At 41.5% G+C, this 13,470-nt stretch overlaps 1 protein-coding gene across 2 annotated transcripts; it reads right to left on the bottom strand.

Moving 5' to 3' along the window:
• Window positions 1-1,576: 1,576 nt before the first annotated feature.
• On the bottom strand, window positions 1,577-5,122 carry adtrp1 (androgen dependent TFPI regulating protein 1). 2 transcript variants are annotated; one of them, XM_023990649.2, is made up of 6 exons: window positions 4,645-5,122; window positions 4,248-4,397; window positions 4,002-4,103; window positions 3,125-3,240; window positions 2,779-2,951; window positions 1,577-2,143 (listed from the first exon to the last, which is right to left on the bottom strand). In XM_023990649.2, the coding sequence occupies exons 1-6, from the start codon at window positions 4,807-4,809 to the stop codon at window positions 2,118-2,120; spliced, it is 732 nt and encodes a 243-aa protein (XP_023846417.1). In that variant the 5' UTR covers window positions 4,810-5,122; the 3' UTR covers window positions 1,577-2,117. The 2 variants fall into 2 exon arrangements, with proteins under 2 accessions (XP_023846417.1, XP_070300456.1); XM_070444355.1 differs by having other exon boundaries at window positions 1,577-2,140; window positions 2,785-2,951.
• Between the last annotated feature and the right edge of the window lie 8,348 nt (window positions 5,123-13,470).

Below are 13,470 nucleotides of genomic sequence, written 5' to 3'. Positions count from 1 at the left end.
TTACCCTGGCCTGATGAGTGAGATCATAGTGTGGGGACAGCTGCCCAGGGATAGACACTAACTAAATTAACATCTATAAACAACTTATAGTCCCCACCGCTAGACACTTCATATAGACCTGTTTTGGTAGGTAAACAAAATGGTAATACCAGCTTAGTCACCTCGTTGTTAGTGTCCACCCTTTGATGGATGGAGATTCAATCCCCGGTTGAGTCATACCAAAGATGATCAAAATGATGCCCCATTAAGGCCCTGCGACACACTAGCGCCCTGTCCAGGTGGTAAACTTGTACATCAAGCTGCCTAGCGTTACATTAACAGGAACCTTTCCTATGGGCCAGTCTGGCTCAGAGAAGACTACTGAAGCCATGTTCACATTGGCAGTTTGATGTGACTCATCCTATTTATTTGCATATCCGATTTGAATCTATTATTTTTCCTGCAGTCTGAACAGCTAAAAATCACATGGACTCTGATATTTCAAGCCACATTTCAAACCACCTACGTAGGTGGTTTGAAATCAGATACAAATCAGATTCCAGGTCATATGACTTGTCTGAAGTGTCAAATCTGATTTATTTACCCTCAAGTGGTTTTTAGACTGTTATTTGGTGTATCTTGCTAGCTACTCGGTTGACAGTTTTACAATAACATGTGGTAGCTAACTAGCTTGTTAATTGTTTGCAAACAAATTAGTGACTGTGCTAGAAAAGCTAAACAGCTACCTAGCTCACTAGTTGACTGCTGTGGCTAGCCAAACAGGATTCATTTTGAAATTTGGATCCTCTTATCCTTTGAGGCTTTAAAAGTGTTCTTACACTATGATTTAGAAAATTCTATGCAACTGGAAAACGTCAGGCATTGTTGTCTCCTTCGCTTGCTACATAACTTCTGAGTGATAGCAAGGATGTGCACCACCAACAATCAGCCTACAACACTGCGCACACGTTACAACTAGCGTAGCCGTGTCAGCAAATGACTGCTGTCTGAACACACACAAATCTGATTTGGTCACTTGTAACTTGCTGTTTGGACAGTCAAAGTCCAAAACAGATTTGAAAAACAAAACTGATGAGCATTAAGGCCTGCAGTGTGAACAAGGCTTTACTTACTTAAACAAAATGGTGGTAGCTCCATTCTACCCTCCGATACCCTAGGAGTGGGGATATTTATTTGCCATAGACACGGTTTACCCTGGTTGCCTGTAGAGGAGAAAATATTGACCTGATGGCACCATCACCTGGCTACAAATGGCAGTGATGGGCAAAGATTCCCGCGCGGTATAATAGAATGAATCCTCACCGTGGTCATAAAGCAGCTCAGATTGCAATGTGTTGAATGTTTCACCTAATAAAGAAGGGAGTGACATCAACGTGTATATTTCAAATATTTTAATTTCATCATCATGGTCTCATATTTCTCTCCAAGTTACATAAGGAATTAGTGTTCTAAAAGTGAGCATATACGCATGAATTCAAAGGGTAAACTAGCAAGTGCACATAAGGAACTGTCCCTTTCACAACCAACAGTACAGTATCAAGTTAAACAGCGTCATGATAAAGGAAATGGCATCACAAAATGAGAGAGATCACTAGAGTTGCATATACTAAAGTATTATTCTACAGTCAGTGCAAGTCTACTTCACGGATGGTGAGAGAACAATTGGGTTAACACAACCAATAAGGATCAACTTAAGTTTCATATTGAGCTGTTATCTCACTGTGACAAGTAGCACAATATCCCCTTGTGGAGTAAATTAAGTCTAATCATTGAATTTAATCTTAAAATAATTTGGCTTGACCATAGAAGCACATTATGCCCACTGCCTGAGATCTGCCTGAGCAATACAGAGCAAGCACAAGTTGCCTCTAACTGCTGATATAGGATCAGAATAATATACTTTTTTTTCATCYTAATGGTTCAAATGAGGACTGAGGAGAAGGTAATCTGATTCTAGATCTGTGGTTCGGGGCAACTTCTACCTCCAACAAGAGATCCACCAGTCTCTTCTGGTTGAGGTAATCAGTGCTGGGGGTGCCGTGTCCTGTCTGTCCTTGTGTGATATCATCATTATAGGCCTCTCTGGTCCCCTCTGTGGCACTCATACCAGCACACGCTTACTTTTTCTTTTTCTTCTGAGGTCCTTTTAAAAAGAGAGCGAAAGAGAGTAGTAGTAGTTAATTAACAATTATTCAAAGGTTGGTTTGGAATTCTCATTGTTAGAGCCTATCCTGTCAATMATACAGAAAACATACACATGCCCCCAGTACATTCATAAAAAAAGTGCCATTGTTTGTCGTTTACTTAGCAACGCACTGCTACTACTTTTACAGATCCATTGTCATCTGCCTTCCCATGCAATTCATAAACTTGATCTCCACTGTAAATTGTTTGCCATGGCAACCTGCAAAGTTCTGYGTGGTTTTGCTTTACATGGCAGTCAATACGAATAACTAACGACTAGAGAACGCCTAAAATTGCACTTGACAACCAGTGTTAGTGAGTGTAGCATCACGTTTAGTTGAAAAATGTATGGTTAGGGAAAGAATATWGCTTTTTAATGCTGGTAACCCATTTTARAAAAGTAATAATACACCCATAACCATGTCTTAACACATGGCCTTGTGTATTATTGCTTAACTAACACACCAAAGGTAAACTTCCCTGACAAACTGCCAAATCAAATTCAGAGGCCTTGTGGCACTCTAGGAGAGAAACACTGCTGCATCTAAATGGTGTGCGGTTATTCCCRGTCATACAGTATGAGAGCGGTCCCACCTGCAGATCCTGCAGTGCTCCTCCAGATTTTGTGGTTGAGTTTCTCCCCCAGCAGGTAGAGGGGGGCCAGGGTGATGCAAGCCACCCCCAGGAATATAACCAGGCCCACGGGACTCAGGCGCTCCATGATGGGGTAGACCCAGATACCAGCCGCATGGTGCACCCACAGAACCCTATGATGGGGATGGAGGATTGTTCTAGGAGATTTTCACAATGTTGTAAAAGTATCATAACATTCAGTCAAGGAGAGGGGAGGAGTGAGCGAGACGAAGAAGACTCGAAGAAACAGAAAAGGTTTCGTCAAACCACAACAACTTGACAATGTGATTAATTGAACCTTGCTTACCATCCCAGATATACCGCAGAAAAGAAGGCCAGACCTAGGATGCCTCTCATCTTGCTGCCATATCGATGAGGCTGAATATACATCTGCAGCAGTGCCAGGGGCAGGATGATAGTGTGCTGCAAACAGAGGGAAAAGACATGCCAATTGAAGAATGATAGAAAACAACCCTATCATCATAGCCCCATGTGTAACAAATGTGTAGACAAAATAGACCATTGCATGTGTTAATGCATTGTGGCCACATAAACAAGGGTACGACATGTTAGTGTTGGGCCAGAACAAAAACAATGCACCTCCTGGAATAGATTGAGAAACAATGAGATAGACTGGAGAAATGGAGGAAGAGGTCCAGCTATTGTGTAATCGTCACTGCCTGTTGTGAAACATCTACAGCAAGCGTCTGCTAGACTGTTTTACAGCTCGCAACTGGTTAGAACCAGTTCTGWCAAAGTATTCTACTGTCAACTTGTATGTACTGTATAGGTGTAGTGGAGAAAGAGGCCACACAGAGTGAGAGGAGTGTCCATTATGCACTGACAGATTATTAATGTAGTTCTAAATTGGGCTCAGTTGGTTGAAAAATATTGGGAACACCAAATCGCTGTGTGACTGGCTACATAAATTCATTTACAATGCAACCATAATATAATGATCATAGGAGATACAAAGCTTTGTGAATCTGAGTATGATCTTATAAAAAAAAAAACTCTAACCTTGAATTTCTAGCAAGAACTTTCTAGCAAATTTCTAGCAAGAGCAATGTGATACAAAGCCACGCTGAGCAGCACTGCCAATTGGATGAAGCCCCATCTTTAATTGAATACATTGGGATCACTTTAGTACAAAGTCCAGCATGTGCAAATGATTGTGTGCTTACCAGAGCATGGTTAAGCCAGCTAGGAATAATGTCATCTAGAAACTTAGGATAGACCATCTCTCTGTCATAGTGATATATCGACCAGAAGGACAAGAACACAAACTGGGGAGAACAGAAGAGAAAAGGGGTTATATTTTGTCCAATACAAAGCATGTTATCAGTAATAAATGTAGCTTATACACACGTCTAATATGCGCGCACAGAAAATATAAATACATAACATGTAGGAGAAAAAAAGGCACTTACTGTACCAATAGGAAACGCCAAAATAGTGAAAATGGTGTCTCTTAATTTCACTAGGAGGAGCGGTACACCACACTTCAAACTTTTGGATGGCAATATCAGGTGGATGATGTCAATCAAAACAACGAGCCCGAAGAACACAGTCTGCAAAACCTGTGGAATAATGATTCAGTAATGGTTAGGCCACTCTGAACACCATGGCTAGCTATATAAATAAAGCAGTGAATTAATCCTTGTCTTGAAGCCACAGGAAGATCAAAAGGGATGTAATGCAGACGAGGATGTGGAACCGATTTCTAACATACGCTGTCGTTTTTTTGCCTACTACTGTACAGGTCCCATTCATTCCAATGACATTTCGTTTGCGTCGCCCTCGATGTCAACAACCAAGCACATTTACCAGATTGAGGAAAGTCAGATATTTCCAGCGGCCTCCAAATGTTTTGGCTCCTGGATGTATCTCTGTGCTTTTCAATGAGCAATTCGCCGATAACGTAAAGACATACCATGAAAATATGACTAAATGAATAAGGAGATATGATGCCCATGATATAGTCGTAGCCATTTTGACAGCTACTGAGTCTCCGTATGGACGCAGTGTGCGCCTAAGGACCTAATGTGAATCAATGACACATCCTGGAGGCCGAGTACAGTACTGCACAATGTTCATGAAACGATTCCCAAAACATTCGATATTAAACTGATTATGGCAGAAGGCCGAGTATGTAATTAGCCATGTAAACACCTTACTCTGCTTATCTTAATAATCGTAAGGCATACGCCGATTAAAACACCTGGTTTTCTGAGCAATCTTTCTAATTATAAGGACATGTAACGAGAAGGATGCACTACCCTCAATGCACATTCCACGCTCGAACGTTCCAACCGATCTTCATACTGGGGAAGCCGTTTCGGGTGCGATGTCAGGCAGCCAACAGGAGATTTCGTTAAAATTGCTAAATTACATTCACAGGATTTAAAAGCTACAGCAATACGCGTGTGGAAAACATTTTAGACATTTTTTAAAACGAGTGTTTCAACATAGTATAACCACTACAAAGCTGATGCTAGCTAGCCTCTTCCATAGACTTGACTTGTTCGCTAGCTAGCATCAGAGCCTTCTGGCTAATATCATAGACTGGAACTAACGTTGTTTAACAGAGAAATAGGTCTATGTACTTGTTATGTTAGTTGAAGCTAACAGTATTTTACAAAATTGTCCAGTTAACATACACTACATAACCAAAAGTATGTGGACTCCTGCTCGTCGAATTTCTCATTACAAAGTCATGGACTTTACTGCTATAACAGCCTCCACTCTGGAACATTGCTGCGGGGACTTGCTTCAATTCAGCCAGTTAGGCCGGGCACTGGAGTTGGGCGATTAGGCTTGGCTCGCAGTCAGGATTCCAATTCATACCAAAGGTGTTCGATGGGGTTGAGGTCAGGGCTCTGTGCAGGCCAGTAAAGTTCTACACCAATCTCGACAAACCATTTCTGTATGGACCTGACTTGTACACGTGGGTATTGTCATGTTGAAACAGGAGCCACATAGTTGGAAGCACAGAATCGCCTAGAATGTCATTTTATGCTGTAGCATTAATATTTCCCATCACTGGAACTAAGGGACCTAGCATGACCCATGATAAACAGCCCCAGACCATTATTCCTCCTCCACATAATTTTACAGTTGGCACTATGCATTCTGGTAGGTAGCGTTCTCCTGGTATCCGCCAAACCCATATTCATCCGTCGGACTGCCAGATGGTGAAGCGTGATTCATCACTCCAGAGAACGAATTTACACTGCTCCAGAATCCAATGGCGGCGATCTAAAGCTTGTGTGCTCGGCCATGGAAGCCCATTTCATGAAGTTCCAAACGAACAGTTCTTGTGCTGACGTTGCTTCCAGTGAGTTTGCAACTTGGTAGTAAGTGTTGCAACCGAGGATAATTTTTTCTTGCTTCAGCACTCGCCAGTCCCGTTATGTGAGCTTGTGTGTCCTACCACTTCATGGCTAAGCCGTTGTTGCTCCTAGACGTTTCCACTTCACAATAACAGCACTTACAGTTGACTGGGGCAGCTCTAGCAGGGCAGACATTTTACAAACTGACTTGTTGGAAAGGTGCCATCCTATGACAGTGACGTTGAAAGTCACAGCTCTTCAGTAAGGCCATTCTACTGCCAATGTTTGTCTATGGAGATTGCATGGCTGTGTGCTCAATTTTATACACKTGTCAGCAACAGGTGTGGCTGAAATAGCCGAAACCACTAATTTGAAGGGGTGTCCACATACATACACTATATATATATARACACACAAAAGTATCTAATATCTGTTATCCTAAGTAATGTTATTTCTCTGCACCGTTTGTCATTGACAGCCTCTACATTTACCTGCTTATTCCCTGATGTTGTCCATGTCTTTTACAGATGCCCTCCGTTTATACATCCATAAACTGATTACATATGGCCCACTTCCTCACCAGACAGTAGCAAAACAAATCATTTCACTCAACTTTTTAAAAAAGGGTCGTGGACATTTATAGATCATAGTCTTAGCCCAAAACGAATGACTTTCAGCATCTACAAAGTAGCAAATATTTAAAAGGGCAATGACTTGTGACTGAGTGTATATTTAATAACATTCCAAAACAATACATTATAGACCTGCTAAATTAACTCASATCTAGCATAAAAAACTATTAGAAACAAAATYAATTCTGTATTTATTTTAGAAAATGAAGCAAAAATGGGATGACTTGGTGAAGGTGTGGTAGAGAGAAGCGATCTGTTTTCCTCCCCCTCCATCTGTGGTGCTCGTTCAACATAGCATTGGAGAGTCCTGTGAACATCAAAAGTCATGAACATGTCATTCTGAACATCATCTTCCTGATTGAGAACTTTGACATATTGGCATAATATATAAAATGTGATGGGCAACATCATCACCCCCATAAAGTCTATCAGTGGGGGCTGCTGAGGGGAGTATGGCTCACAGTAATGGATTCAATGGAATGGTATCAACCACATGGAAATCACATTTGATACCATTCCAGCCATTTTTATGAGCCATCCTCCCCTCAGCAGCCTCCACTGAAGTCTATATACATGTTTAAAGATTTTCAGTCAAGCATGTTGCTATGATGTGTTGAAGCTGTTGTTGACAAATGGGAGGGGGGGGGGGGGGATTAGTGAGAGTATGCCTAAGAACACACAGTACACCAGATAAGAAAAGATGACCCTAGCCCCCAGCACAAACTATTGCAGCATAATTACTGGTGACTGAGACAGAGGGGTTGTGAGACACTGGTGCTGTTCAACGGACAGGGCCAACCAGGAAGGAGCTTAGATCTTGTATGGAGAAAAAGAAAACACATACTATATGGTGCAATAAACATTAGTAAATTAGTTTAGCTGTGGCAGCTAATGACACAGTCATGACACTGGTGGTAGAGCTGTATGTCCCATCCACCCGCTCAGGATGTCTTTCTCCCTGAGCCCATCAATGGCAGCTCTCATGTGTACGYTCCATCGGTGGTCAGCACAGGGAGAAGCTGTCAGAGGCAGAGGTGTGTTTGGCAGATCTGAAAGAGGCACAATGTTATTTMAATGAGTTTAGTCCACTTGACAATTCAACAGAATTCAATCTTCATGCGAATTAACTGTATAGCATGAGACAGATAGCAACACAGTGCAATTAGATTAAAAACGATGGAATATAATACAGATCTAGTTCATCCCTGAGCTGACTAGGTGAAAAATCTGATGTGCCCTTTAGCAAGGCACTATACTAAATGACTAAAATGTTAATGTAAAACAATAACTAGCTAGCAATGACTGCTGCACTACACGCGAGCCCAGGTAAAGCAGCTCAATTAGCAAGCCAAAAAAAGTAAATCTTCAAATTTGTTTAACATTGAAATCAACATATAATCCGAGAGATTTTACCTTAACTCTGTAGAAGATTGCTCTCGTCTCGTCTGGGCACTGCATCAGCCGCTGCAGCAGCTGCACATCTGGTCTAGATTCTACTGTTCTCCTCAAAACATTAGCTAGCCAACTTAAACTAATGTTAGTTACAACCAAATGACAAGTACATAGACATTTTGCTGTTACACAACGTAATTACAACCATAAATTACAGGCTAGCCAGAAGGCTCTAATTCTAGCTAGCTAACCCCAGCCAAGAACCAACAAGGCGGGTTCAGGCAACGCCCAGCACGRATAGCCGCGGGAAGTAGTTTGGGGTGGGGTGCTACAATTCGTTAAAAACATTTTTTGGGGGGTGCAGTAGGGGAAAAATGACAGCACCAGTAAAGGCCCAGTGCKCTACTTTTGTGAAASTAGTCTGATAATTATCTGTASAAAAACAGTTAATCTGATAATAGTTGTGGAATATAAAAATAGTTGCTTGATATACACTACCGTTCAAAAGTTTAGGGTCACTTAGAAATATCCTTGTTTTTGAAAGAAAAGCATATTTTTTGTCCATTAAAATAACATKAAATTGATCAGAAATACAGTGCAGGCATTGTTAATGTTGTAAATTACTATTGTAGCTGGAAATGGCAGATTTTTTATGGAATATCTACATAGGTGTACAGAGGCCCATTATCAGCAACCATCACTCCTGTGTTCCAATGGCACGTTGTGTTAGCTAATCCAAGTTTATAATTTTAAAAGGCTAATTGATCATGAGAAAACCCTTTTGCAATTATGTTAGCACAGCTGAACACTGTTTCCACTTCACAATAACAGCACTTACAGTTGACTGGGGCAGCTTTAGAAGGGCAGAAATTTGAAACAAACTGACTTGTGGAAGATAACATCATATGACGATGCCACGTTGAAAGTCACAGCTCTCCAGTAAAGGCCATTCTACTGCCAATGTTTGTCTATGGAGATTGCATGGCTGCGGGCTTGATTTTATACACCTGTCCAAAAATAGGTGTGGATGAAATAGCCGAAACCACTCAATTTGAAGGGGTGTCCACGAACTTTCGTATATATCAGTTGAAGTCGGAAGTTACATACACCTTAGCCAAATACATTTAAACTCAGTTTCACAATTCCTGACATTTAATCCTAGTAAAAATTCCCTGTCTTAGGTCAGTTAGGATCACCACTTTATTTTAAGAATGTGAAATGTCAGAATAGTAGTAGAGAGAATGATTTATTTTCAGCTTTTATTTCTTTCATCACATTCCCAGTAAGGTAGAAGTTTACATACATTCAATTAGTATTTGGTAGCATTGCCTTTAAATTGTTTAACTTGGGTCAAACGTTTTAGGTAGCCTTCCACAAGCTTCCCACAATAAGTTGGGTGAATTTTGGCCCATTCCTTCTGACAGGCGCTGATGTAACTGAGTCAGGTTTGTAGGCCTCCTTGCTCGCACACACTTTTTCAGTTCTGCCCACATTTTCTATAGGATCGAGGTCAGGGCTTTGTGACAGCACTCCATTACCTTGACTTTGTTGTCCTTAAGCCATTTTGCCAAACTTTGGAAGTATGCTTGTGGTCATTGTCCATTTGGAAGACCCATTTGCGACCAAGCTTTAACTTCTTGACTGATGTCTTGAGATGTTGCTTCAATATATCCACATAATTTTCCTCCTCATGATGCCGTCTATTTTGTGATGTGCACCAGTCCTCCTGCAACAAGCACCCACACAATATGATGCTGCCACCCCATGCTCTCACGGTTGGGATGGTGTTCTTCGGCTTGCAAGCCTCCCTTTTTCTCAAACTAACGATGGTCATTATATGGCCAAACAGTTCTATTTTTGTTTCATCAGACCAAGGACATTTCTCAAAAAGTACGATCTTTGTCCCATGTGCAGTTGCAAACTGTAGTCTGGCTTTTTTATGGCGGTTTTGGAGCAGTGGCTTCTTCTTTGCTGAGCGGGCTTTCAGGTTATTTCGATATAGGACTCGTTAACTGTGGATATAGATACTTTTGAACCTGTTTCCTCCAGCATCTTCACAAGGTCCTTTGCTGTTGTTCTGGGATGGATTTGCACTTTTCGCACCAAAGTACATTCATCTCTAGGAGACAGAACGTGTCTCCTTCCTGAGCGGTATGAGGCTGTTGTGGTCCCGTGGTGTTTATACTTGCGTACTATTTTTTGTACAGATGAACGTGGTACCTTCAGGCGTTTGGAAATTGCTCCAAAGGATGAACCAGACTTGTGGAGGTCTAAAATTATTTTTCTGATGTCTTGGCTGATTTCTTTAGATTTTACCATGATGTCAAGCAAAGAGGCACTGAGTTTGAAGGTAAGGCCTTGAAATCATCCACAGATACACCCCCAATTGACTCAAATGATGTAAATCTTTTTTAAACATGATGAACACTAATCACGCTGCGCTTTGGTCCTCTCCTTCTTCCACAGAAGAAAACTGTTACAAAAACTATAGTTTGTTAACAAGAAATTTGTGGAATGGTTGAAAAAACGAGTTAATGACTCCAACCTAAGTGTATGTAAACTTCCGACTTCAACTGTATGTTAGCACAGCTGAAAACTGTGTACTGATTAAAGAAGCAATAAAACAGGTCTTCTTTAGACTAGTTGAGTATCTGGAGCATCAGCATTTGCGGGTTTGATTACAGGCTCAAAATGGCCAGAAACAAAGAACTTTCTTCAGAAACTCATCAGTCTATTCTTGTCTGAGAAATGAAGGCTATTCCATGCGAGAATTGCAAGAAACTGAAGATCTCGTACAACGCTGTGTACTACTCTCTACAAAGAACAGCGCAAACTGTCTCTAACCAGAATAAAAAGAGGAGTGGGAGGCCCGGTGCACAACTAAGCAAGAGGACAAGTACATTACAGTGTCTAGTTTGAGAAACCGACGCCTCACAAGTCCTCAACTGGCAGCTTCATTAAATAGTACCCGCAAAACACCTGTCTCAACGTCAACAGTGAAGAGGCGACTCTGGGATGCTGGCCTTCTAGGCAGAGTTGCAAAGAAAAAAAGCAGTGTGTCAATAAGCAGTGCGGCTTGGCGGGTCGTGTTTCAGAGGACGCATGGCTCTCAACCTTCTAGTCTGTACGGGAGTTGCAGCGATGGGACAAGACTGTAACTACAATTGGATATCGCGAAATTGTGGCAAGTTTTTTTTTTTTAAAGAATAATGAGGCAAAAGTTAAAATGGTGACAGGACAAGTTGCCACTTCTTTGCAGGTCTTTCATGCCTGCTGTACCGGTCTCCTTGCAGGTCTCACAATGGAGCTCTGGCAATGCAAGATTATAACGACCTAAAAGTGAGGATTGGGTCAGTAAAGTTGATTGGTTTAAAATTCAAACATATTGGAATAAGACAAACTTAATAAAGGTATACTGCATCCTTAGTATCCATGGTTACAAGTGCAACAGATCTGCAGGGAAAACCCTAATTGCTGGTTGTGGACACAGACAAAACGTTGCAGGATCTCTACAGGCAGAAGACGAGCTAACTAAAAAACATCAGATATCCGAATACAATTAATGACAAAGGATATTCAACACCAAATGACATTCAACATGGCAAGGAAGGTAAGTAGAATTAGTGATCTTTAAACCACTAAAAAGTTACCAAGTTGGTTTGGATCAAATCCAAATAAAATCTTAATTGGCACATGCGCCTAATACAACCGTGAAATGCTTACAAGTCCTTAACCAGCAATGCAGTTCAGGGCTGCCGTTCAATGGCTGATGCCTGCAGAAGGAGGCAGTGGCTGTAGGAAGCCTTTCATCATGGCATCCCGATTGTGGAACACAAAAAGAGAATGCCTGGCTGTGTCAAAATCGGCACCAAAGAAGGGACACGGATGGCGGCCGCTACAGTGCAAGACAGCTGGGTTAGTATCACACTGTTGCCAGTTGTCAATGGGATATGGTCTCGCCTCCCTCAGCCTTTCTGAAGTCATTTGTTGTCTGCTAGCCCAGTCTGATGAGGCTGTGAGCGATGGTGGCGAGACGTCGTCGTGGACATCGGAAGTCTSAAAGACCTCCTGGAGTAGAGCATCTGTCCAAGAAATAGCCGCAAGATTAAGAAAGCATTTAAAAGTGCCAYATTTAGGTATTATGCACTTGAATAATCACGCGACTAATTAAAAGCAAACACAACATAAACATCCATCTTTGCATCTACCACACAGCTGCTATTCAAACAAATGAAATAAAATGTGTTATGCACTGCAAATTAAGTCTACTGTAACTACTGTTGGACACAGCTAAACTTTGAACATTGAGATATTAAATCAATTACAGAGAAGAAGCCTAGAATAGAAGGGGTGAAAGAGACTGGGTTTTAATGACAGAAGTTAATTGTTCTCTTTAGGGAGACAAATAGCTTTGGAATGTGTTTATTCGGCCCTAATCTATGGATTTCGCATGACTGCAAATACAGATATGCATGTGTTGGTCACAGATACCTTAACAGAGCTTCATAACGGGCCTCATGATCTCGTCACAGTATTTCTGTGCATTGAAATTGCGATCAATATAATGCAATTATGTTTGTTGTRCGTAGCTTATGCCTACCCTTGCCAAAACCCCATAGCCACCATTGGGCACTGTTCACAACGTTGACGTCAGCAAACCGCTCACACACACGATGCAAAACACTTGGTCTGCGGTTGTGAGGCCGGTTGGACGTACTGCCAAATTCTCTAAAACGACGTTGGAGGTGGCTTATGGTAGAGACATTAACATTAAATTCTCTGGCAACAGCTCTGGTGGGCATTCCTGCAGTTTCTGCGATCTTTCATTTCAGCACAAGAAACATGGGACCAACACTTCACATGTTGCYTTTATATTCTTGTTCAGTGTACATACCAACTGCCTTGGGAACATTYGTCCACTCGGTGGTATTGCAAGGATCTGTAAATAAAACAAGACAAAAAGTTAYATGTCAGAATTAAAAAGTCAAAATGTAACTTTTTTACTAGTGTGCATRCAGATTGCGTCGTAATTGGCTGAAAGTGAGTCTGTTCAAATGTACRGTACACTTGAGGACCAAAGTACTGCTGGCTCTCATTGTCTCCGTCTAATCAGGAAAATGGGACACCGGGTATGTGGACTGACCAATCAGTGAACTTTACATCGAGGCAGATTGAATAGCTGGACTAGGGGTTGTTCCTAGATCCGGCCCATCTCTAAAGCCTTCTTCACACTGCAGACCTTAATGCTCAAATCAGTTTAGTTTTTTAAAGTTACAAGTGACCAAATCAGATTTGTG

The sequence above is a fragment of the Salvelinus sp. IW2-2015 genome, linkage group LG7 (genome assembly GCF_002910315.2).
Source record: "Salvelinus sp. IW2-2015 linkage group LG7, ASM291031v2, whole genome shotgun sequence".
Taxonomy (NCBI): Eukaryota; Metazoa; Chordata; class Actinopteri; order Salmoniformes; family Salmonidae; genus Salvelinus; species Salvelinus sp. IW2-2015.
Note: the sequence above shows the minus strand (reverse complement) of the source record. Positions and strands in the feature narration are given on the sequence as shown.